The sequence below is a fragment of the Dasypus novemcinctus genome, chromosome 11 (assembly GCF_030445035.2).
Source record: "Dasypus novemcinctus isolate mDasNov1 chromosome 11, mDasNov1.1.hap2, whole genome shotgun sequence".
Classification (NCBI taxonomy): Eukaryota; Metazoa; Chordata; class Mammalia; order Cingulata; family Dasypodidae; genus Dasypus; species Dasypus novemcinctus.
Window position 1 is genome coordinate 40,261,702 of NC_080683.1, and position 26,099 is coordinate 40,287,800.

Consider the following 26,099-nt stretch of genomic DNA (forward strand, 5'->3'; position numbering starts at 1 on the left):
CAGTGAACAATTAAATGAACTATGTCTGGGCAGGACAGACAGAAGAACTAGCAGATGGTTTTAATTTTCAAATATGCAGCAGTTAAGTAGAGGTGAGTGAGCCTTAGAGACAGGAGTGATTTCTTCTGAGAGCTTTATGTAGTACAATATGGCTGGAACATGGCAAGTGATAGGGAAAGCAGGGAGGAGCTTGATCAGTAGTTACAAATCCTGGCTGAACATTGTAATCACATGAGATTTTTGAAAAATACCAATTGGAAGTGGGAAAGACACCCAAGACCAAATAAATGGGATCGTTACCATTCCATAAAAAGCATTCAATAAATATGATTTGTTATTATTACTAATTACAGCATTGATTCAGCATCCACATACATATATTTCTAAATACTCTTGAACAATGTGGACACCTTTGTTCTAAGTATTAAAGACATAGCACCAGGCAGGTTTTTTCATTCCTGTCACCAAACCCCAAAATAAACAGAGCCCTCACCCACGCAAGTCAGATAATCATTGTAAAATTCAATAATGCCAAGGAAAAGTTGAAGAACATTGCTTCCTTTAAAATTTCCAAATCTCTTACATTTATTCAGAACTGCATGTTAAAGTTTGGGAATCTGAGTTCACCTCCATAATTCTGAAGTTCTTAACACATGGTCCTGAATAAAATTTGGCTCCACTAGGTATTCACTAAATATTAATAGCCTACATTTACTGAGCTTTCTCTTCCTTGAAGGAGCTGATAAAAAATATGTATTTAGAAGTAGGTATTTAAACAGTTCACATGTTCTAAACAAGTCATATTCACAGCATATTTCATAAATTTCTGATGAGTTTCCCACTATTCCTATGAAAGTTTTTCAATTGTATTAATTTCACGCATTTTCTATTAGATACCAGATAATAAGTGTTTTAGACTTTATGGGTTATATAATCTCTGTTGTAATTATTTAATTCTGATATAAAATATGAAAGCAGCCATGAGCAATAAATAAACAGGTATGGTTGGGTTCCAATAAAATTTTATCTACAATTACAGGTGGTGGGGCTATATTTGGCATATTCTTACTCTAGAATATACATTTTATTCTTTTTCTAAAGAGTCCAACTCTTTTGGAATTCTCCATCATTTAATCTATACTTTTTCTTCCACTTTCTTTAATATTTTAACTGTAGTTATTTTCAAGTTCCAACTAATGTCTAGATATTTCATAAATCTGCCTTTTTTCCTACTCTCTTAATTGTCAATCATATATTCTGATCTCTTTACATATCTAGTAATTTTTTATTGAATGCTGGATATCGTGTTAAAATTCATTTACCAGAAAGAAACTCCCTGTTTCTGGTTCATTTACCAGAAAGAAACTCCCTGTTCTTGGTTAGGCAAAATCAGTGAGGGGTGAATATCTTAATGCAGTCAGGAATTGATCTCGTTGTCTGGTTTGTAGTTTTAGTAAGACTATCTTTGCTTAGAACTCCCCTTCTTCAGCAAGGCTTTTTTGGCTTCGCATAGAGAGCCTTATGGGTTTCTATAACCTCAACCTTGAGAAATTGGGATATTCAGCTATGTCCTTCAAAGGTTTCTAGCACAGTGCTCCAGCTTTCTTCAAAAGCAACTTCAAATTCTCTTTATTCCTCAGAGGCCCTGTGACTGAGTCTTGCCCATGCCTCACTTATTGCCCATATTTAGCAAATCCTTAAAGGAGAAAAAAAAATAATAGGTGGAAATTATTGGATTATCTTAGAAAGGTTTCCCCCTTTCTGGAAATTTAATTCTTTTAGACTCATTGTTTCCATAGCTCTCTGATGCCTTTTGTAATTGAAATGGACTTTTCTAATTGTGGTGGCAAAAACATTGGCCTTACATAAACTAGTATACCCTACCAAACAAGTAAATTTCCATTGTAGTACAAAAAGATAAAAAGTATTTAGGCATTTATGATAGTGTTTCCTAGGGAATTTGAAGAAATTCTAAAATATATACTCATTTTTCCTCTTCTTTTTGTAACCTCACAACATATTATATCATTAAAAACTCGGTAGATTTTTGAGCTTCTCTCAGAGTATGGATTTAATATGACTTGGGGAAGAAATGGAAGGGTGAATTTTAGATATTGAATTTCAATAAATTGAAACTTTTTCATAAAATGATTTAATAGAACATACTTGTACAGAAAACAGTATTTAGGCTAATATCAAGGAAAAAATATAAGGGAATCTAGACCTTATTATTTAACCATCTATCCATCCATTCATCTGTCTATTAATTAATTCTATAAATATTCACTTAGCTCCAACTGTGTGCCAAGTACAGTGTAAAGCCTGGGGATGCAGCATGAATGTGACATGCACAATCCAGAGATAATAAAGTAGATATGAAAGGATAAAATAATTATAAACCGTGGTGTTTTGAAGGATACTTGTAAGGTGCTACATAGGGAATAATGGTTGGGCACTATTTTAGATAAGAGAGCCAGTGAGGTCGCTATGAGATGTATTTAACACTGACCGAAAAATGAGTTAGATTAGAACATGCAAAATTGGAAAGAGTAAGTTTGGCAGGGAATGAAAGCACATTTCATGTAGCGGGAATAGCATATGACAATTTGCTAGATTTTTATCATGAATGAGCAGAAGAATGGAGTAGTACTTGGAAGGAAATATGAGGTCCAGGAAGGTTTTTTGTATAGTTCTGCTTTATTTTAAATGGGATATATTGAACATTTTTGTACATTAAAAGAGGAGATTCAATAAAAAGGGAAATAATAAGGATTTAGGAGAGAGATAAGAAAATCAAGGAAAATCCAAGAAGGCACAAGGAGCTGAGACCTAAAGCCACAGTTAAAGCATTGGATTTGTTATAAGTGACACTTGCTCCATTATAACTGGAGGAAAGACGTTGGGGAAGATGAGTGCAGTGAAGTGAGCATAACAGGATTCTCTTTTCTCCATTAATTGTAAGGCAAGATCATTAGCTAAGAACAAACATTTAAGGGGAGATGTGGGACATAAGAAGAGATGAAAATGTATGATATTATAATTTCCAGGAGAAAGAATTAAACCCTTTTAGAGAAATAAAATAAGATTACCAGGCTGTATTGAGTACAGTCTGAAGTAAAAAATTTAGAATACAACCTAGTCAGTTTAGTTGTTATTTTTCACCAACAAAGTTGAACTACTTAGAGGCAGTGCAGAGAAGGCATTTTGTAGAATCTTGATATTCAAAATGTTTTCTGAGGACAAGCAGCAGCAGCACCTGGAAACTTGTTAGAAATGTAGGATCTCAGACCCAGACCCATACATACTTAATCAGAATCTGCATTTTAAAAGTTCCCTTTGCTTTTGCTCCGGGCCGCCGAGCGAGGAAGGTGCGCGTGGGCCTGTCAGCCGTGAGGGCGGGCGGCCCGGGGACACCGTGACGCGATGCCACAAAGCCTGAGTTTTAAAGAACTATGAAGATGATAATACTAAATGTTTTTCCAAAAAAAGATGGCTAAAAAAAAACAGCTATAAGAGGTACCTAAAGTTACAACATATAGGTAGCTGCAGATCAATGTTCAGGTCCATAGCCGTGGTATTCAGAAATTCTTCTTAGCCTCAAGTGTGGCATGCAACAATCTTGGGAAGGAAAAATGAATTGGCCAAGAAGACAGATGAATAGAAGCAGATGGAGAAAATTAGTTTGATGTTGATAACCTTATCTCAGTTTAAAACTTACATTATTAATTTCTGAGCAATAAAGTCTGTTTTCTTTTAAAAAAAAAAAAAAGTTCCCTTTGTGATTTATACAGGCATACCTCAGAGACATTGGAGGTTTGCATCCTGACCATTGCAATAAATGGAATATAGCAATAAACATATTACTCTAAGCCTAGTGCATATAAAAGTTATGTTTATACTGTAGTCGAAGTGTATAGTAGCATTATGTCTAAAAATCAATATATAACTTATTTCAAAAACACTTTATTTCAAAAAAAACCTGAGCCTTCAGTGAGCCATACAACATTAATTTTGTTGTACATCTCCATCAGAGCTCTTGGGTGATCAGGTGCATTGTAAATGAGCAGTAATGTTTTGAAAGGAATCTTTTTTTCTGAGCAGTAGGTCTCAATAGTGGGCTTAAAATATTCAGTAAACCATGTTGTAAACAGATGTGCTGTCATACAGGCTTTGTTGTTCCATTTATAGAGCACAGACAGAGTAGATTTAGCATAATACTTTAGGGCTCTAGGATGTTCAGAATGGTAAATGAGCATTGACTTCAACTTAAAGTCACCAACTGCATTAGCCTCTAATGAGAGAGTCAGCCTGTCCTTTAAAAATTTGAAGCCTGATATTGACTTCAACTCTAGCTATGAAAGGCTAGATGGCATCATCTTCCAACATAAGGCCATTTTATCTACATTGAAAAGCTGTTGTAGCCACCTTCATCAGTTATCTTAGCTAGACATTGATAACTTGCTACAGCTTCTATATCAGCACTTCCTGCTTTGCCTTACCCTTTTATGTTAGAGACAACTACTTTCCTTAAACCTCATTAACTAACCTCTGCTAGTTTCAAGCTTTTCTTCTGTAGTTTTCTCAATTCTCTCAGTCTTCATAGAGTTGAAGAGAGTTAGGGCCTTGCTCTGGGTGAAGCTTTGGCTTGCAGGGAATGTTGTGGCTATTTGTTCTTCTATCCAGAACACTAAAACTTTCCCCATATTATCAGTGGGGCTGTTTTGCTTTATCGTCATTCATGTGTTCACTGAACTAGCACATTGTTTCCTTCCAAAGACTTTCCTTTGCCTTCACAACTTGGATAACTGTTTGGCACAAGAGAACTGGCTTTCAGCTTATCTCAGCTTTTGACATGACTTCCACACTAAGCTTAATCATTTCTAGCTTTTGATTTAAAGTGAGATATATGCAACCTTTCCTTTCACTGGAGTACTTAGCGGTGATTGTAGGGTTATTAATTGGCCTAATTTCAATGTTGCTGTGTCTCAGGAAATAGGGTGGCCTGAGGAGAGGAAGAGAAATGGGGAACAGTCAGTTGGTGGAGCATTGACCAATTAAGTTCACTATCTTGTAATGGAAACAGTTCATGAAACCCCAATTACAATAGTAACATCAAAATCACAGATCACAGACTACCATAACAGATAAAATAATAATGAAAAATCTTGAAATATTGTGCAAATTCCGATACGTGATACAGGAACAGGAAGTGAGCACATTTGGAAAAAATGGCAACAATAAACTTGCTCAATGCAGGGTTGCCACAAACCTTCAATTCATAAAACATGCAATATCTGCACAGTGCAATAAACTGAGGTATTCCTGTATGCACATTACAGTTTGAGAAGCACTGAGGTAGATTCTACCTAGGGTTGAAGTTTGGTAGGGGAATGCAATGGAGTAAGAGAGGGACAAAGAAATAAAATGACAATTATCTCTATAAACATCATAAGATATACCTTATTATGTGATATTTGATATCTGGTTTACTCTCTTGGCTACATGGTAGAATTATACTGCCCTACCCCTTTGAATTTAGGCCAGTTGTGTGCATATGGAGGTGAGCTGTGTCACTCCAGGCCTGAGGATGTAATTGCCAATGCAAAATCTTTCATCTTCCAAACACCCAAGCCCCTGAATGACTATGATGAATATATCCTCCCTGCTTACCTGAGTAATATATGTAGAGTGAATGTGAAATAAATCTTTGTTATTTTTAGGCACTAAGATTTTGAAATTACTTGTTATTGCATCATCACTTAGCATATTGTGACTGGTGCAATATCCCTAGACTCCAAAAAACAAATGGAAATAAAATTTGGAAAGCTTTTGACTTAGGTCTTTGCCTTATTGGGGAAGTTCCTGAAAGTTTGGGACCTAGTCTGTGACCATCACACTGTTTTGTTCTCATGGAACATGCATAAGGCTCTAGTTCTATCCTCTGGCACAGAATATTAATAACAGCTTCTAGAAGTTTGGTTTTAGGAAAAGAAATCTCATTTACCTATACACTTTGCACAAGAATTGTATTTTTGGTAAATTCTAACAAACTCTCTGAAATGAAAGCTTATACTTGAGTTCTACAGGGTAGGCAAATACAGTGCCCTCATTCTTATTTTGGAGATGCACAGGCTTTAAAGGGAAATATGAAAAGTGTATACCTGCATGTTTTCTTCATTAAGGTAGGACAATTTATTCTCATAGCAAAATCATGCAATCCTCAAATTTATGACATCAGCTTTTTCACTGCAGGTATTCCTGGGAGAGGAAATTAGGGTATACAATGTCCCTATGGTCAAATGCTATTCAAGCCACAATCCTGGGTTTTGTGCCACACGTGTAACTTCTCTGGGAAATTCTCATCTAAATCTAACCTTCTAGGTTGTCCCTAAGCAAAAGTAATCTTTTCAAATTTGCACCTCTTGCCCTAGAAAAACTCTAAGATGAATGCAAGCTCTTTGTATCAAATATAGGAAAAATTAAGAACTATTCATTCCCTGAAAAAAAAAAGTGACTTCTTTTCCATGAAGGTCTATCTCTGTCTTTCCTAAAGACTCTAGGAAGATCTGTGAATAATTTAATGCTATCATTCAGGAGTGACTTTGGCATAAAAAAATGACGATTATTAACTGAAGCACAAGATGTATATTTAGATCATTGCTTTATGAAAATGAGCATCTTGTATAATTATCTTTTAATTGAAGCCACTTAAAACTGTGAGAACCTTTAATATACCTTACAGATGGACTGTAGGAGTTGATGCTGAAAATGATATATAAATATATGATGGTTAAAGTGTGTCATTTGCACAGAGCAACTATGATAAACCTTTTTTTAGGATTCACACAATGGAGACAATTGTGGCTGGTGGTAGGAGGCATAAAGTGAAAAGAATAAGATTATTTAAGAAATACACCTACTCTTTAAACCATGACCCTCACCACTTCTCTCTATGTGAAAAGCAAAAAGACTTAGTCCAGAACTATAAAAAAGCAAGTTATTTTTAGATCCCAGTTTTACCCCCTTTCAACTGTTGATCTTGTCAACCAGTATTAAATGTGAATGATAGAAATTTGAAGACTCATCCTTGGAGCTACTATGTTTACAGAGTGTTGCAATGTGGGTAGGCATAATCTCTGATAATAATAATTTCAAAAGGGAATATTAAAATTATGAAACTATTCTGAATGACTTCCAGTGACTAAATTAAAAGGATTTTCAAAATACAGTCCAATGAATATAGTATCTTTAGTATATGCTAGCGGAATTTCCTCTCCATTTGAATGAAACTACCTATAAAATCTTTTCTAGATATTGGCAAATGGTTTTGCAAACTTTTAATCATTAAACTCCAAAATAATGAATGCTAGTTGAATAAAAGACAGTACTTCAAGAGTCTGACAAGTAGCTTCAGATCTCTTGCTCTTGTACTCTTTCTTCATGTGAAAAAATTTGTGTTCTTAAAGCAAACATGGTTGAAACGGTTCTTAAATATTTAAGCATTTTGACAGTTTCTAACAAAAACACTTTAAAACCCTGTGTTAAGAGTGGAATGGTTAAGGACACATGAAACTGCCTGGGCTTAAGTGTTGGTACATCTCTACTGATGAACTATGTGATCCAGAAAAATGCAAGTACTTTCATTAAGCCTCTGCTCTCTTACCTGTAAGATATGAATAATTATGGCACTTCAAAGGGTTGTTTTAAAACCAAATGAGGTAACTCATGTAAAGTACTTATTCCCATGCTTTCCATATAATAGATACATGCTATATTTTTATTGTTATTATTTTTACAGGTAATGATTATATAACTGTAGCTGCAGATATCTAAAATTTTTGAAATTCTTTGCCTGTTTCTATTAATTGGTGGCTTTTAAAAGGCAGTTTTCTCCAGAAGTGTGAAAATTCTGCAGCTATTACTTGTTTATTTTAGATAATCATGGACTGCTATGTTTTTACCTTGTTAAGCTTTGAAGATTATATTTTCTTAAGGAAAAAGAAATGTTCGATAGTTTCAATTCAATTTATCAAGCACTTTGGACAAGTACCTATTGTGTGTCTGACAATATGCTCTAGATTGCAGGAGAAACAAAGATGAATAAGAAAGTACAGGCCCTTTAGGAGTTTATGGTCTAGTAAAATGGGTAAGATAAGAACACAAACACTGTAATAATATAAGATAAAGCACTATTACTTCTCTGGGGTTTGAAGGTAGACCTCATATCATGATTACAGTTATCTGAAAACAATTCATGAAGGAAAAAGGAAGGATAATAATTTAACAAAAGGACTTCCTTTGGGAGCACATCCAAAGCTATAGAAGAGCATAAGTGAGTGACCGAAGACCAGGATCCATGGCATTTCTTTGAGAAATGGCAAGTATTTCAGTCTAGCTGGTATTTGGGTATCTACAGCAGTAGCGGATCAGTGAGGTGGACCTAGCTGACACCTAATAAATCATTACAGTTCTAGATAAAGTGCAGCAAGTATGTATTTTCAAATACTGAGTAAGCGCTGAGCCCAAAAGAAAAATAGAGAAATCCATGAATACTGGAGCAAATATATATTTTCAAATACTGAATAATAACTGAGCCCAAAAGAAAGATAAATCCTTGAATACCAGAAATGAAGGGGGGAAGGAGAGAAAGCCAGGAAAGCTTATGGTTCAGCAGCCTGTGAGAGTTTCAGATCATCTGTGTACTACAAACTAAGATTCTAAAAGCCCACTTGATCATGCTGATAAGGCTTCCTCCCACACAGGTGGTGATGTTATATCTAGAGCCACTGCAACAATCCAAGTACCATCTTGCAGCACTGCCCTCATGGACTGGAAAAACCCTTCATATCCTCAGGTCTAAGATGTATTTAAGAAATTGGTGATCCAATTCAAAGCTTCCCAGAAGGGGAGGAAAGAAATTGCCTTTTAGAAACTGAAACTCCTAGACTGAAATATAGGCAGAAGGAATGAAACATTAAAAATTAGCATAAAATGGACCAGGACCTTTGAAATTTCTTACCCTTCACCCCCCAACATATTCAAAACTAATCTGTAGTAATGTTTTCATAAACCAGGGACCTGGGACTCCCAAAAGTTAAATAAATCCTTCTGAATACTAATTTACAATAATTTCAAGTATCATGACGCAAAACACATTGGAGGAGAATCAGTAAATGCAGCAATCAGGAGAACTAGCTATGCAAGTTGTGAAAATAATAGAAAATATGAAACTAGAAAGAATTTGTTTAAACTAATTTGAGATACAAGAATGAAGAGAGCATAATTAAAGAATGGAGGAATATAAATGGGATTAAATAGAACTTCTTTAAGTGAAAAATATAGTCACTGATATTAATGAATAGAATAATTAGCCAATTAGACACAGTTGAAGAGTTAGTGATTTGAACATTGTCATGAAAAAAGATCATTCAGAAACTAAAATAGATAAAGAAATAAAAATATAAAAGAATTTAGAAAATGAGGAATAGAATGTGAAATAGTAGCATATATTTAATAAAAATTCTAGAAAGAGACTGTAAGGTGATTGAAAGAGAACAATGTTCTATGAGTTACTACATGAAAATTTTCCAAAGTTGAAGACAGATGAGATGTTCAGATTGAAAAATTTCCACAGGTCCCAAGGTGAATAAACACAAGCAGATCCATGTGAACTTAATCTGCATTTTACCAGACAAAAAGAAAAATCTTGAGTAGAAAGGGCTGATAACCTACCAAAATAAATAACTGTTTGACACACAGCAAACTTGGTACCAGCAATAAAAGAGGCAATAAAATAACATTTTCAAAGTACTTATAGGAAAACAAAAACATACTTAGCTTACAGATTGCTAAAAGTGAGTGTAATTTTTTAAAAGAAATAAAAGACTGAGAGTGACTATTCACAGAACCTTACTAAAATAATTACTAAAATATTTGAGAAAAAATTAAAATACACCTTGAAAGAAGGAGTAGAATAAAAGAAGCAATAGCTAAGAAGCAATAGTGAATCAAGAAACTGGTTAAAAATATAACTAGTTTAAAAAGCAATAATAATAGTAAGGCCTATTTTGAGGCGTTTTAACTATGATGTATTAAATGCTAAATAGCAATGAAGATGGAAGTGTAAGATCAAATTAACACTAACCGAATAACCATAGTTAGAGAAACTAGTGGGACTGGGTAAAGAGAGGTTATGAGATAAAATATTTTAATTGTAATTTGGGACCACATTTTAGGGCCTTATAAATCAGACTACAGAGACTATATCGGATTTTATTCAAAATTGAAGGGATTTTTATGTTTTTTTGAACAAAGAAGGGACATGTTCAGACATGTCCTTTTCAATAAGATTGTTTGACATGTGGAAAGACTCAGTGAGACAATTTTGGAGACTGTTTTAATGTGTAAGATGAAATGGTTTGATGACCTGGACCAGGATCCATCTCATGTCCATAGGTAAAAAGGATGGATATGAGAAGCATTACAGAGCTAGTATTTAGAGAAACTGGAAATTGAGAATGGTGAAGAAAAAAAGGGGGGAACATTTACTAAATGGCCCCCAGGTTTCTACCCAGTGCTTTAGCTTCTACCCTTATATCGGCCCATCATAACCACCAAACTATTATCATCGTACAGATGAATCAAATGATCCTAGAAGAGAAGTACATAGGTCCACAATTTAAACCCAAGTTTTATGACTCCAGATGTTCTTTAAACCTGACATACTAGCAAGATGTACAGGGAAAATGTTTTGTAGGTAATGGCAAGTTTAATTTGCACCTTTTAAAACATTGTGGGATTGGGGAGCGAATGTAACTTGGTGGTTGAATGCCTGCTTCCCATGTACAAGACCCCGGGTTCAATCCCTAGTACCTCCTGAAAAAAAAAAATACCATTGAGTAAAGAGTCGTGGGATAAAAATCAGATTACATACTTTTCTTTCACTGAAATTGGAGAGAAACACAGATCAGAGAACAAATAGGGGCATGGGATTATGGAGAGCATTATGCCGTCAGGACAAATTTTTGAGAAAGGAAAATGTGGAAGAAGGTATTGGATTCAAAATCATAGGCAGAATTTTCCTTTTATTCCTATCTTTCAAAGTGTTTTTATCAAGAAAGGATGCTGGATTTTGTCAAATGTCTTTTCTCTGTCACTTGAGATGATCATGTGTTTTTTCCATTCAGTTTGTTAATGCGGTGTATAACATTAATTGATTTTCTTGTTCTGGACTGCCCTTGCATACCAGGAATAAAATCCACTTGATCATAGTATATAATTCTTTTAAAATGCTGTTGGATTTGATTTGTAAGTATTTTGGTGAGAATTTTTGCATTTATATTCGTTAGAGAGATTGGTCTGTAATTTTCTGGTAGTATCTTTATCTGACTTTGGTATTAGGGTGATATTGGCTTCATAAAATGTGCTGGGTAATTTTCCCCTTTCTTCAATTTTTGGAAGAGTTTAAACAGGATTAGTATTAATTATACTCACAATTCACCTGTGAAGCAATCCAGTCTTGGATTTTTCTTTGTTGGAAGATTTTAATGACTGATTCAATCTCTATTTGTGATTCGTTTGTTGAGTTTTTGTATTTCTTGTAGAGTCATTATAGGTTATTTTTGCATTTCTAGGAATTTGTCAATTTCATATAGATTGTTTAATTTGCATATAGTTTCTCAAAATATCTTCTTACGATTTTTTTATTTCTGGGATTGGTCATAGTGTTCCCCCTTTGATTCCTGGTTTTGTTTCTTTGCAACTTCTGTATTTTTTCTCATTGTTAGTCTACCTAAGGGTTTGTCAATTTTACTGATCTTCTCAAAGAAAAAACTTTTGGCTTTGTTGATTTCCTCTATTGTTTTTTTGTTCTCAATTTCATTTACTTCTGCTCTAATCTTTTTTATTTCTTTCTTTCTGCTTGCTTCGGGATTAGTTTGCTGTTCTTTTGCTGGTTCTGCCAGGTGTTCAGATAGGTCTTTGATTCTAACTCTTTCTTCTTTTTTAATATAGGCATTCAGGGCTATAATTTTCCTTCTCATCACTGCCTTCGCTGTATCCCATAAATTTTGATAATCCTTCGTTTCCACTCTTAGGAGGGGGCTATCCTAATGTAAAAGGGGACTTTTTTTTCTTTAAGTTAAAACAAAGGAAAAGAGGTAAAAGGCAAGTAAATGACAGTTTGAAATGAAGAAAACGTAAGGTGAACAAACCCAAGTTAGACTTAACTTCTTCCTAATACAGAAAAGTGAAAAACAGTCCCACAGATAACACAGAGATTTGTCAATCAGGATAAATGCAGCAAAAGGGTGACATGAGGTAAGGACAGAATGTTTCACAGTATGCCTGGATTGTGGACAGAGGATCGCAAAACTGGAAATTGTCTTTCAGTTAAATATGTTATAGATGGACAGCTGTCTTATCCACTCCTCCCTTTCTGAATGCTACTAGTAGTATACAACAATGTGTGAAAAGATTGTGATGTGTTTATTCTGGGTGCTTTCCACTGATGATGCCAGGAAGGATGCTGATTAGCGCCAATTGTGAGGGCTGGTGTGATCTGGACACCTGTCTGCTAAGAGCTGAATTGAGAACAACTCATCCCATATATTCCTGCTAAGCAGCTGTCAGATAGCAATGATGTTAATTTACTTCTGACTCTGGCTGCATTTGATAATGACCCAGAGGTGGAAGGCTGGCTTTCCTATCTTTGATTAGTTGAGCCATCTAGTGCCTTCTGTAACCATTTTATTACAAACAGAAAACATGTCTCCATGTTTTTTTCCTCAAGATTCAAGTCAATGTTCTGATGCTTTCATTTGACGGGAATGAGAAAATGGATCTGTATGAGTTAGATCTCTCACAGGCACAGATATGCGTTGCCAAAATAATAGAAAAGCATGACTTAAGGCACTCAGACGTTGTTTACCTTGCCAAACAAACAAAAAAAAACTACTGTTCTAATGAAAACAATGAAATCCCTTTGTAGTTTTGAGTGTCATAGCTGCAGTTTGTATCTCCAGCACAAAACTGAAGACTGAGTTTATGAAACTGTTTATGTTAAACCCCATAGCTTCTATATTAGTACAGTTCTCTGGAGAAATAGAACTGACAGGATAGATGTATGTAAATATCAAGAGGCTTATTAGAGAAATTGCCTCATGCAACTGTGGGGATTGACAAGTCTGAATTCCGTAGGGCTGGCTACAAATTGGAAATTTGAGGAAGGCAACATTGAATTCCCCAGGAGAAGCTGTCTGTCTTGATAGAGATAGAAATCCTTATTTCTGATTGCTGAAATCATCAATTCTCCCTAAAATGCCTTGGACTGATTCGATGAGGAAAATTCTCTCATTGCTGAAGGCAATCTCCTTCATTCATTGTAGATGTAACCAGTCATAGATTCAAGGAAAATTCTCTCATTGCTGAAGGCAATCTCCTTCATTCATTGTAGATGTAACCAGTCATAGATTCAATCAACTGGCTAATGATTTAAATCCATAAAATACTCTCACAGTAACAATCGGTCCAGTGCTATCTTTACCAAACAACTAAACACCATAACCTAGCCACCTTGACACCTGAAATTAGCCACCACAGGTTCATTTCTCTTCAAAACTTTCTTTATACTCTATTTACTGAACCAGACACTTTCAACTTAGAAAGTATACTGTCTCTTTAAAGCAGATAGCTTATTTATCTAATGCCATTTGCTAACAGTGTTTGCTGTCTTCTATGTTGATTAGTGAGTTAAAACAGCTTTCAGGTGTGCCTAATTTAATCCTAGGCCCTAATGTGGGTATAGCAGGGTGTTGACTTATTAATTCATTTATTTTATTCAAGTATTCGATATATTGAGTAATTACTAAAATGCTGGGAATATAAATTGACAAATTCCCCAAGGCTTATACTCTAATGGAGGAGGCAGAAAAACAAATAAGCCGAGAGACTGATGCACAATGTCAACTAAAGTTAAGAAGGATGAATTAGATAAAGATGATTGAGAATGACCAGGATACCATTTTAGATACGGAGCAGGTAAGACCTCTCTGAAAGAGGTGACATTTAAGCAGAAACCTGAAGCATGAGAAGCTATCAGAAAACTACTCCAGGCAAAAGAAAAAGCAAATACAAAGGCCCTGAAGTAGTCGTGTACTTAATGTTTTTGAGGAAGAGCAAAAAGACCAGAGTGATAGTGGAGGTGGGTGTTAGAAGTCCCTAAGAACTAAGTCATGTAGGACACACAGACCATGGTAAGGCAAGAAATTTTTACCTATGCAGTAGTTTGTGCTATTTTTTAGGCGTGTGGTTTTTTTTTGTTTTTTACCACATGAATATGTTTTTCCAATTCTAGGATTAGCTTTCAACTCAATCTCTGGGGACTAAGTTACATAGCTAAGAAGTTGCAAAGTTGAAGTTCAAACCCAGGTACTCCTGACTCCAAAGTCTATTTCATTCTATTATACCATAAAGGTATAGTTTGGACACAGTTCAACTGAATTCACTCTAACAAACATTTACTGTGCTATGTAATAAGACTGTGAATAAAGCAAATAACTTGTTTTCAAGGATTGGAAAGAATATTGGAGCAAAAGACAGACTGTAATAATAAATATAATTCAGTGTGATAAGAGCCATTTATGTATAAGGACACAGAAATAAAATTGATTAACTGTGTTTAGATATTTAGAAAAACTAGGACAAAATCTGGGAGATTTTAAACATGAAGTAATGGAAGTTAGGAGGGAGGGATCTCTAGTATAAAATACAAAGTCCTGGAGCACATGAACTGATAGAAAATTGCAAATAGTTATCTATAGTTTAGGAGCAGGGCTGGAGTCTGTGGTACCCACCATTGTGGCAAACCAGCTGACCTCTACTCAGGTAGGCCAGTTTTCTTTCTTATTAGCCAGTGCTATGGCTGAATGGACATTGAGACTAAAGAGATAGGAAGGGGCTAGATCAATGATGCCTTGCTAATAGGTTGGGCTTAGTCACTGGCTGATGGCTGCCACCGAGAAGAGTCAAACAAGAAATCAAAAGGAGAAAGCAAGGCCTAATAAACTGTCTAAATATGTTACATTTTTAGCATAGCACAGTAGAAATAGTGTCTCTGAAGAGTTTTAAAGACTTTGAGACAGAATTTTAGACAGAGGCTACAGAAAAGTAAAATATTTCAAGTGCTAAAATAAACCTTTTTAAAATGCTTTTTTAAAATTTCTAATCTTTTTGGTTGCTTCAGATTAATTACCATTCATGAAAGGATTTGTTGGCATGTTATTTGTTTTTCATTTGTTGAACTGTAAGATAAGCACATATGAGAAATGAGAGCAGATTTCTCTGGCTATCAAATGAATTTAAGCCTTGCATCTTAATGATCTGTTCAGTTGCTAAAGACCTAGTTGAACGTTTTGTTGTTGCTATTGTTTATTTATTTTTAAAACAAAGCTAAAATATTCTACCTTTTAATCATGTCACAGCAGTCCTCTAAAATTTGAAGATCTTAGGTTAAAATTGTCCTCGTGAAGCACAGAATGCCATATAAAGATGTGTTTATTTTAAGAGAGAAGGCGAAAGTTATTAAGCTTAGCCTATTAAAAAATGGATATTTCTCTCATCTCTGATCACATCTTTCTGAAAAATCTCCCATGTTTACCACATGCAAAAATACTTTTTCTTTTACTTCAATTTAAACTTATATTAATACACGTTTCACCCAATGTGTTGAACTGTGGCTTCGGAGAATTTGAAATGGCAAGTCCATCAAGCCTCCCAAAGTGCATACACTTATTAATTTTTACATCTGGGGTGTTTATCCATCTGAGTGTGGGATTCATATAATTTAGAGTTTTGAAATCTTCCCAGGTATTACAAGCCTATTTTAAAGTTGACTGAACAATTTTAAATACATTTCCTTGATCAAGATAAGTAGAGAAATAGTAATGAAGATTCTGATATTTATTCTGTTCTTTTGTTCATCACAGATTAAAGAACACCTTGCTAAGGGGCAGCGAATGCTGGCAGGTGATGGGATGTCCCAGGTGACCAAGACACTGTTGGATTTAACTCAGAGGAAAAATTTCTATGCAGGCGATCTTCTGATGTCTGTGGAAATCCTCAGAAATGTGACAGACACGTTTAAAAGGGCAAGTTACATCCCAGCATCTGATGGAGTCCAGGTAAGGGAGACAATCACATGAAGGAAAAGACCAGTGAATTTGAAATAAACTTTTGGCCCCAACAACCAGTGCAGCCATCTTGGAGGCAGCCTGGACTGGAGGGAGAGAGTGCTTACTTCTGCAGGGGAGACATTGGGCTGTGCTGAGTCTGATCTCTGAAATTGACCTCATTTCCATTCGTCATTCTGCACTTCAGTGTCCTCAACCATAAAACACAAATAATACACCTCAAGTTATATTAAGAATGAGAATGTGTGTGAAGTGCTTCGAGCCCACAGATAAAAGGCACTATACAACTTCCAGGTGGTATCATGGATGTTTTATTCTCACATTTACTTCACCATCTTGCCAAAGGAGGTTATTAAAGTACTTTAAGCCTAATGAAAGCACATTAAACATAACATGCAAATAAGACGTAGTTTAAGGTTTGTTTTGGGTGATCTGCTATTAGAAGGGGCAAAACCATATTTAATTTTATGGAACTGTTGTAGAAGTCAAGAGAAGTTCAATTATTTGCATATAGAAAGGCCAGGACTCTGGAATAATTTTGGGAAGAAAAAAAAGATTTATTTATGACTGGCTGGGCTCGGAACTTCTCATTCAAAATCCAAGCCCCAAACAAGATTTTCGAGTTCTTTTTGTACAGAGGAAGGGCCAAATGGTTCTTCTTTTCAGTGCTCAGTAAGCTGAAACTAACATGTATCTTCCAAGTCCTAGGTAAGCTTTTAGCATGGACTTCATACATTCCATGTAAGCTTTTAACACAATTCATTTGCATTTCCCCTGAATATTTAAAGTTTATAGAGTTTGCATTGCTATACTGTTTTTCCGGGACTGGAGTTGTTGTCATGGTTACCAAGGGCAGGGCTGCAGCTCTCGCTGTCCCACATGCACAACTCAGGACACATACAGCTCAGGTTATTTACAAAGAGATGAACAGACCCCCACCCATAGCCTTCATCATTTCCCCCCTTTATGCCAGCTTATCATGCTAAATTTTGGCGTAATTATTGTTGGAGTTGCGAGGTGGGTGTCTGTTCATTGTTTGGATTAATTCTCCCACTTATCAATTTCCCAGTGAGGGCCCAAATACAAAGTTCCTGGGAAACATCTGGGGTTTATCACGTTTTCAGAAGAAGTTTTCTTCTTGGACAGTAGAATCCTGGGGGTGGGGCCCCCCAGCAGTCATCCTGGGAGTTACTGGTGCTTACATGGATTTTTTGCTAAGTTCCAGATTCATCTATTAATCTTATTTTACTCTTAGAGCATCTACACCTTCAATCTTAAAGGGGTGCTGAAGGGAGACGATCTCTTTTCTCTAACTACTTCCTGCTGGCCATGGGTTGTAGTCCTTACCTAATAAGGTGTAAAAACTTTGTTATTTTATTTCAGCTGGAGGAAGATGGATCTGGCATTCTGTACGAAGCTGGACAAAGTTTTAATATGGTTAAGAAGATGTTCATTCTGAAAGAAACAAACTTAATTAAAATTTTGGAATACTTGTTTTGTTTTTTAAAAAAAGAGGACATTGGATTACAGAGATAGATAAGGTTAGGTGCCTATAGAGATGGCACCCCTTTTAAAAGTTAGTAGAGAACAGTATATATATATATATTTTTTTAAAGTTATTTATTTTTAGAGAGAAATTGTAATAGATAACAATATTAGGTACTTAGCACTCGTGCTATGTCAGGTGCTTCTGGTGAATTGGCACTTTTTGGGCAGTTGGTTTCATTCAGGATTAGTGCACCAATTTGGAAATTCCCTTAGTTTTTAGCTGTGGGAGGGATCAGAACTACAGAATAAAGTTTTTTTATATTTTGGTTTTAATTAAATAATTTCTGGTAATTTTACTGTTCAATAGGTGACCCATCACTAGCAAGCAAGCCTCGTCTTGCTACACAGTACAGTAGAGTAGAGTAGTAGAGTAGCTGAGCCTGGCACCAATTAACCAGCTACCTGCTAGCCACTGGTGGCCCCATTGTTTTCAGCTAAGACTGCCACCTTATTTTATAGACATGTTTATTAACTATTGAGAAAATGAAGTTACCAAGAATTTAACATGTCTAATGTATTTTTGTACCTGATCCAGAATAAAAAAGATAATATTAAAATTATTAGGCATATATTTAGAACAGAATAAAAGTACAGCACTTAATATTAATTAATGTATTACTTAATGCATAAGGATTCTGAGTTGCAATTAATAGTTTTAAGTTTCAGGTTTGTAATACTTTACATGTTATCTCTCCATAGGAGCAGGCCATAATGCCAATTGTGTTTAAGTTTTACTTATCCTGGTAATCATGGCTCCACTTAGCTTGTTCTTCGCACAGTGAGCAAGTCGCAGCATCGTTGATCCTAGAGAGAGTTTCCAGTATTTTACTAGCCTGGTGCACAGTGCTCCCTCGCACTATGGAAGAGTGCCAGTCTGGAGGCGATATCCATTGTACGCTTGGCTGTACCGAGCCATCATTGGCTGCTGCAGGGGCTTGAAACTGCAGTGTAGTTTCCTTCAACTTCAGGAGCACAACCAGAGTCATGGTATAGCAAACATTTCAATTTGAGGGGTCAGTGGCCAGCCTAGCCAATAACTCACATGGAGAGGCAACCTGTAATGTATTCAAGGCCTGGTTTGAATGCACAAGAGAGTTGGACAATGTTAAAATTTATCCCTTGTTTTATATATTTTTAAACATTTTTAATGCAACATATTATATATATCCAATGACTTTATTTATTTTTTACACTTTTATCATGAAGATACTAGTAGGCATTTTATCTTAGTAGAAGGAAAAAAAAACTATTTTTCATTGTTAAAATGAAAACAGAAGATTCCCAATAGAATTAAGGTAATTTTTCATTACCATTTACTTAAATATGCACCTTGCAGTGAAAATCAGACAGGTTTTATTATGACAAAGTTATTCTTTGACATCAATACCAATCCAGGTTTTTAGTTAACAATGGCTTCTAGAACTAGAACCGTTTAAATGCTTCAGTTTAGAAGACGCTTTTACAAACTCTTTATAATTGACCACAATCACAGACTAGCTAATTTACTTTAGATTACAATTAGTAACCAATGGAATTTACTTTATGTATCTAAGAGAGAGAGAGAGCAGTTTACATTTAATTTAATTTCATGAAACACGAGTTTACAATTTCCTTTATTCTAAAGATTCAACACAAACAATGTTAACTTACCAATCTGGTATTTTATAAACCTAAAAGATAATACTTAAGCCAAACAAGTTGAAATTGTTATTGATTAAATAAAGAATCTTGTTTTCCTTTCTACAGGGGCATAAAACCTTCTATTTTTGATAATTTTAAAACTGAATAATTTCAAAAGCATATCAACTTTTAGGTTCTAGAATATAAAGTAATTATTTAACTTGTTTATATTATAATTTAATGAGGATTTTATAGCCTTTTAACAGATCTGTCTATTTAGATTTTACCTGACCTTTTATACTGTTAGTTTAATTTGGGTTTTAGAAACATATATACTTACTTATATAACTGCATATTTAATTTTAATAAATTGAGCAAATAGACATGAGTAGTTCGATACAGAAATATCAATTTGTTATTTAAAACCTCCCTTTTTACTTCTCTGTTTATAATTAAAGAGTTACAAACATGGAGAAAAAATATATATGTTTGTATATGTATATATATGATCAAGGACTATAATATTTTATATCTTCAGTCTGACCACTGGTGTACCCAGCTATAAACCCTTTAATATGACAGGCAACATTACATTAGTATAGATGGTATATATATACACACATATACACATGAATGAGTTAAGACAACAATTAGAGGCAATGCTTTATAATAATTTCCCCATGAGGTTTTTTTGTTTGTTTGTTTTTTTAATTTTTTATTTATTTCTCTCCCCTTCCCCCTTCTCTCCCCAGCTGTCTCCTCTCTGTGTCCATTCACTGTTTGTTCTGTGTTCTTCTGTGACTGCTTCTGTCCTTATCAGCAGCACCGGGAATCTGTGTTTCTTTTTGTTGCATCATCTTGTGTCAGCTCTCCGTGTGTGCGGCACCATTCTTGGGCAGGCTGCACTTCCTTTCGCGCTGAGCAGCTCTCCTTATGCGGCGCACTCCTTGCGCGTGGGGCTCCCCTATGCGGGGGACACGCCTGTGTGGCACGGCACTCCTTGCACGCATCAGCACTGCACATGGGCCAGCTCCACACGGGTCTAGGAGGCCCAGGATTTGAACCGTGAACCTCCCATGTGGTATGCGGACGCCAAGTCCGCTTCCCTCCATGAGGTTTTAAACACATCAATTTATTTATTGAGCATTTATTTTGTACCAGGTACTAATGCAGGCAATGGGGTTGGGAATGGGGTGGAGGTAGTAACAAAACCTGACAAAATTACTCTTTGGAGAGAATCTGGCAAGCATTTGGGCTTCTGTTTAGACTGGAAAGAAACCGGGTAGCTTACACTAATTTTCTTTTCTCTGAGATGGCCTGAACAATGGGAGGTTGCTTAGTAAGGCCTGGTACTCTAGGAAGACTATTGTTTATTTTGGAAAACCTGGCAAGAGTTATTTCTGATTTCTGGCAGAGATGGCTAATCAGAATTAATTTATATTATTTTAAAAGTTGAAGAAAGACAGTTTTTCCTTTAAAAGGGTAAAAAGGAAATGAGAAGACCAAAAAAATATTTAGAATGGCACAAAAGTGATATGCATAGATGTTTTTTCTAATTTAACTATAAGTTTTTAAAGTTTAATTATTAAGTTGACTTGTTAAGGGGGGAGGGCGCAGATTTCCAAGAATCGCAGTAAATGCAGTCTAAAATTACCATCACAATAGTTGAAATCCAGGCTACATTTACTCCATTGCAATAGCCCAGCTATATATATATATATGCATAAGGGTACTTATACAATGATTCTAATTCTTAGCTACAGTTTTTAGTATGTTTTTACCTTAAGATGAATTGAATACCTTTATTAATTAAGTTACAAGAACATTGTTAGTAATAACCCTGCATTGTTTTCCTGTTTTTTTCTGCAGTATCTCATGACTCTTACTGCTCACTGTTCCCAGACAAATTATTACAAGGGCTATCAAGTGATCAAAGGTTTATTGTTTTCAAGCAATAGCCTCTTTCCTTTAGACCAAGGTATTTTACCAGTTTACAGCTTTAAACATTTCAAAGCATTTCTACATAGACTTACAGAGAGAGAGGAGTCCTTTACCTCCCTCCTTTCAGGTTGATCAGTGATTTGATAGGCATGTGGCTTATGAAAAGAAGGTGTGGATTCACTGGAAAGGGGCAAGCCACTCCCCCTTCCCAGCTCTCTGCTTTTATTATGTGTCCTCCCAAAGGGAGGAGGGGAGATAAGGTGGTGGTAGCAAGTTCCAGGCTATTAAAATGACTTGAAAGAACTTCTCAATTTCAGCGCTTTTTCCGGAACCCCCGGTCCTGGCAGGGCTGATTCAAGTCACTGGCTCCACCAGCCATCCTGGCTGGGGCTAGTTTCAATAAACCTGGTTGCACTGTGCAGATATGGGCAGCCCCCAAGCTCCGGTAAAGGGGGAGACCCAGAGATGAGACAGCAGAACATGCACAAATATTTAGATTCTGTAGTTTTGCCTTATAATCAATTCACTCCTTTGCCAATGGCAAGGGAGGGTTCCAGCTTATCCAAAAGTTACCACTTTACGTAATTACGCAATTCAACACCAGCATTTGAGCACAGACAGAAGCACAAGATTTATCAATCTGACTCACAATCTCTATATTTTCCAGACACTGCAGAACTTTCAATACTAAAATTTAACTGGATTTTCTGTTTACCCTGGCTGTTTACAAAGCAAATTTATCTGCAATCAGCATCAAGATAAAAAACTCCCAGCTAAACTTTTCTCACTGTTTAACTTTACACCCAGACCAAACTTCCCTAGGAAGCCAATTCATTCTCCTATAGCCAAGTTTTTCAAAATCCAGACCAATTTCCAGAACATTAGGACTCAAACCTATAAGCATCCCTTCCTGTTATAATCAAGCCTTCACTACCTCAATGGAGACAAGACCAGTACCACATGCTAACATGCAGTTAGTCAAACCCCAAATACCAGACTTTTCCCCTTTTTTCTCTTTTGCTTTTTTCAGACCTAGAGAGAACAGCTTCCCCCCAAATTTCTGGAGGTACTGGTGCTCTCTCTCTGGAGGTGATCAGGCTCCCCTTCCCAGCAATTAAAGCTAGGGTTTTCCTGACTATGCTTCCCGGGGAATTTTACCTTCTTCTGTGTTTGGAGTCTTTTTCATTCCCAGAATTTTTTTTCTTTCAGACCTTCCATTGCCCTTGATTTTCATCAGGAAGATTCTGGTGGAGCCCACATCTTTTCTGGATTAAATATAATCCAGGAGCACCCAGATTAGGGTTCACCTGAGTCCTCCCACCTTCCTCAGGGATCCAGAAGGGGTAGCAAAATGCTACCTTATCTGACCTTCACTTGCAAATCCCGGGAGAGCCCCCCCAAATGTTGTAGAAGTCAAGAGAGGTTCAGTTATTTGCATATAGAAAGACCAGGACTCTGGAATAATTTTGGGAAGGAAAAAAAGATTTATTTATGACTGGCTGGGCTCGGAACTTCTCATTCAAAATCCAAGCCCCAAACAAGATTTTCGAGTTCTTTTTGTACAGAGGAAGGGCCAAATGGTTCTTTGTTTCAGTGCTCAGTAAGCTGGAACTAACATGTATCTTCCAAGTCCTGTGTAAGCTTTTAGCATGGACTTCATACATTCCATGTAAGCTTTTAACACAATTCATTTGCATTTCCCCTGAATATTTAAAGTTTATAGAGTTTGCATTGCTATACTGTTTTTCTGGAACTGGAGTTGTTGTCATGGTTGCCAAGGGCAGGGCTGCAGCTCTCACTGTCCCACATGCACAGCTCAGGACACATACAGCTCAGAGTATTTATGAAGAGATGAATAGCCCCCCTCCCCCCCCATAGCCTACATCAGAACCATTTCTTGAAAATATAGGGCAAATGGAGAATTGTTCTGGATAGAAAAATGGGAAATCCAATAACTCCTCACAGAGTACTTTTCTTGTCAAGAAAGACTTCTAGAGGAACATCATTTATTTCCACAATAAAATTTAAGTACTCACCCAATTTCAGTATTGCCTTTGCCATTGAAACAAAGCTTGTTGAATGGCAAACAGCATATATTTAATGGAACTCTAATTTGCATTTCAGATTACTTCTTGTGCTGTAGGCTAAAATTCACTCCTGCCAAGAATGCTGACTTGATTTCTGCATTTCTAGCATAATGTTCTTCCTGTATCTCTGAATAAAGTTCATTAAAATAAAGGTTTGGCAAAACTCCCAGATCAGGTATTGTTTTCTTTCAGTTTACCCACATTTGGGAGTTTTATTTGCATTTTCTTTTTTTTTTTTTTGAGAATATGGGTTTTGTTGTTGTTATTGTTGTTTGATTTTGGTTTTTGGTTTTGTTTTGTTTAATCATTTATTGAGAGAAATAGGAAAAGAAGCCTTTTTGGAAGCATGGAATCATTCATAAATAATAGCATTGCCCTAATTTGTGTGCAGAGATACATTTTTACTGCAATTATATACATACACTGCTGAAAGTAATGGCTTTGAGAATTCTTGATCCTGAATTTTACATTATATCACTAGTGTCCGAGAATATCTTTTTAATTGTTTAAATTTAGGGGAAGAAAAAAGATTATCCTCATGTGAGCATTTCAGAGATGCTTTTTGCCCTCATAAAGAATAAAAAAGTTTTCACATTTTAGAAAGTTAATGCAGGGAAGTGGACTTGGCTCAGTGGTTAGAAAGTCCATCTACCACATGGGAAGTCCCTGGTTCAAACCCCTGGCCTCCTTGACCCGTGTGGAGCTGGCCCATGTGCAGTGCTGATGCGCGCAAGAAGTGCCGTGCCACCCAGGGGTGTCCCCCACATAGGGGAGCCCCATGCACAAGGAGTGTGCCCCATAAGGAGAGCCTCCCAGTGTGAAAGAAAGTGCACCCTGCCCAGGAATGGTGCCACACACATGGAGAGCTGACCCAGCAAGATGACGCAACAAAAAGAGACACAGATTCCCGTGCTGCTGACAACAACAGAAGTGGACAAAGAACACACAGCAAATAGACAAAGAGAACAGATAACTGGGGTGGTAGGGTGGGGAAGGGGAGAGAAATAAATAAATAAATCTTTTTAAAAAAAGTTAATGCAATAAGCAAAATAAGTTTTTCTTGCAGTTATGGAATACTTTTATCATTAGCATTTCTATCAAAAATAGCAGTTGAAGCCCTTGATACAAGTTGTATTTTCAAAATAACTTCTAATACTGTGTTTACAGTTCAAATATCAGGCAGAATGTTGCTCTAAATAATCTCTAGGATCTCCAGCTCTCAAGGGCATAGTGCTTTGAGATTTTTCGGTGCTGAAGTTCAAGAAATTAAGATTCCAAGTTACAATGGGAACATATTTTGATTGAGCTACTCATTAGAGTACATTGCCTTATGAACAATTAGTTTGAGTACTTAATCATGGACATTAACTAGTTTGACTTAAAGAACAATTTGGATGACTATTTCGTTGTATTTTTGGCATAGTCAGGTATAGGTTCACTCCATTTCCAGCCTATTGTCTTACCCAGTCCCAGTCCTCTACATATGGAGAGTTCCAAGCACATTGGTGAATTTGCCATTCCCTCCCAAGTAGTAACCACATTTTCTTATTCCGTTGTCCTTACTGGTGCCTTTTTGGGTATCTGGGATGCCCTCTTCTCCTGGAATTCCTTCTTCTTCCATCTCTGCCTGCTAAAATCCTTGCCCAACCCTAGCAAGTCTTTGAATGCCAGACTATTGAGGCCCCCAACTCCATCTGAAAATTATCTTTTTCTCCGTTGAAATCCCAGAGAAATTTGTACTCCTATAATTCTTTCCACAAACAATTTAATACAAATGATTTGCAGGAATTTATTGTCTTCTTGATTTGATTACACTCTGTTTTTATTACCTTACTCAAAATTCCCTATACCTTAAGTAAACTTCAATCCTCTATTTTCAAAGGCTTTAGACATTTCTGATTGATTAGCACTCCTGGTTTAATATGGAATAAACAAAAATCATCTTGAATATCAAATTTTCTTACATTTTCTACTTCTGTTTGTAGAATTATTAGTTCCCAGGCTAGAACTGTAATTAATGTCATCTCAAATTTTTCCTTTTGGATCTGCCTGTGCAATGTCTCTTTCATTTTTCTGTCTTTTCTAATTTTTTTTAGGAGGTACCAGGGATTGAACCCAGGACCTAACACATAGGAAGCAGCCACTGAGCTTCATCACATCTGCTCCCCTCTTCCATCTACTCTTACTTCTTTATTCCCTCTGCCATTATCACAATTCAGTCTTTAATTATCTCAGCCTGCATGATTTCCATGAACTCTTTCCTTTAATCTTCCCTTACATCTTTACCTATACCTTCAACTACCTTATACTCTGAGTTCCTATTAGTTGTCCCAAGACAGTCCTCCTGAATGACAACACAAAGTCCTTAGAATGACTTCTAGTGCTCACCACAATTTGTACATTACTTCCTGCATGCATCCATTTCTCTTCCTCTCCACAGACCAAACAGTTTGCTGATTTCTGAATGCCCCATATGTTCTAAGCTCTGGATCTTTGCTCCCTCTGTATGTTCAGCCTGGCTTGATTTGTCCCAGTCTTCCAAAATAATCTTTTGGTCTTTTCAGCCTCTGAACTCTCATAGCACTTTCACTTTTACATTTGTTTATATCTTGCATTATAGCACATGTTAGTAAGTCTTGAAAAGGAAGAACTTTTCCTGATCCATCTTTGAACCCTGGCCCAGGTCTATTTTCCCACCCCTCAGCAAAATTTACTA

General features: G+C 36.1%; 1 protein-coding gene across 8 annotated transcripts in view; it reads left to right on the forward strand.

Moving 5' to 3' along the window:
• ADGRB3 (adhesion G protein-coupled receptor B3) overlaps positions 1-26,099 on the forward strand; it is a 735,954-nt gene that overhangs the window by 341,457 nt on the left and 368,398 nt on the right. For all 8 annotated transcript variants that reach the window (XM_023592015.3, XM_058306936.1, XM_004469489.3 and 5 more), the window contains one exon: positions 15,984-16,178. In XM_023592015.3, coding sequence (XP_023447783.1) covers positions 15,984-16,178 — 195 coding nt within the window. The remainder of the gene's footprint in view (positions 1-15,983; positions 16,179-26,099) is intronic.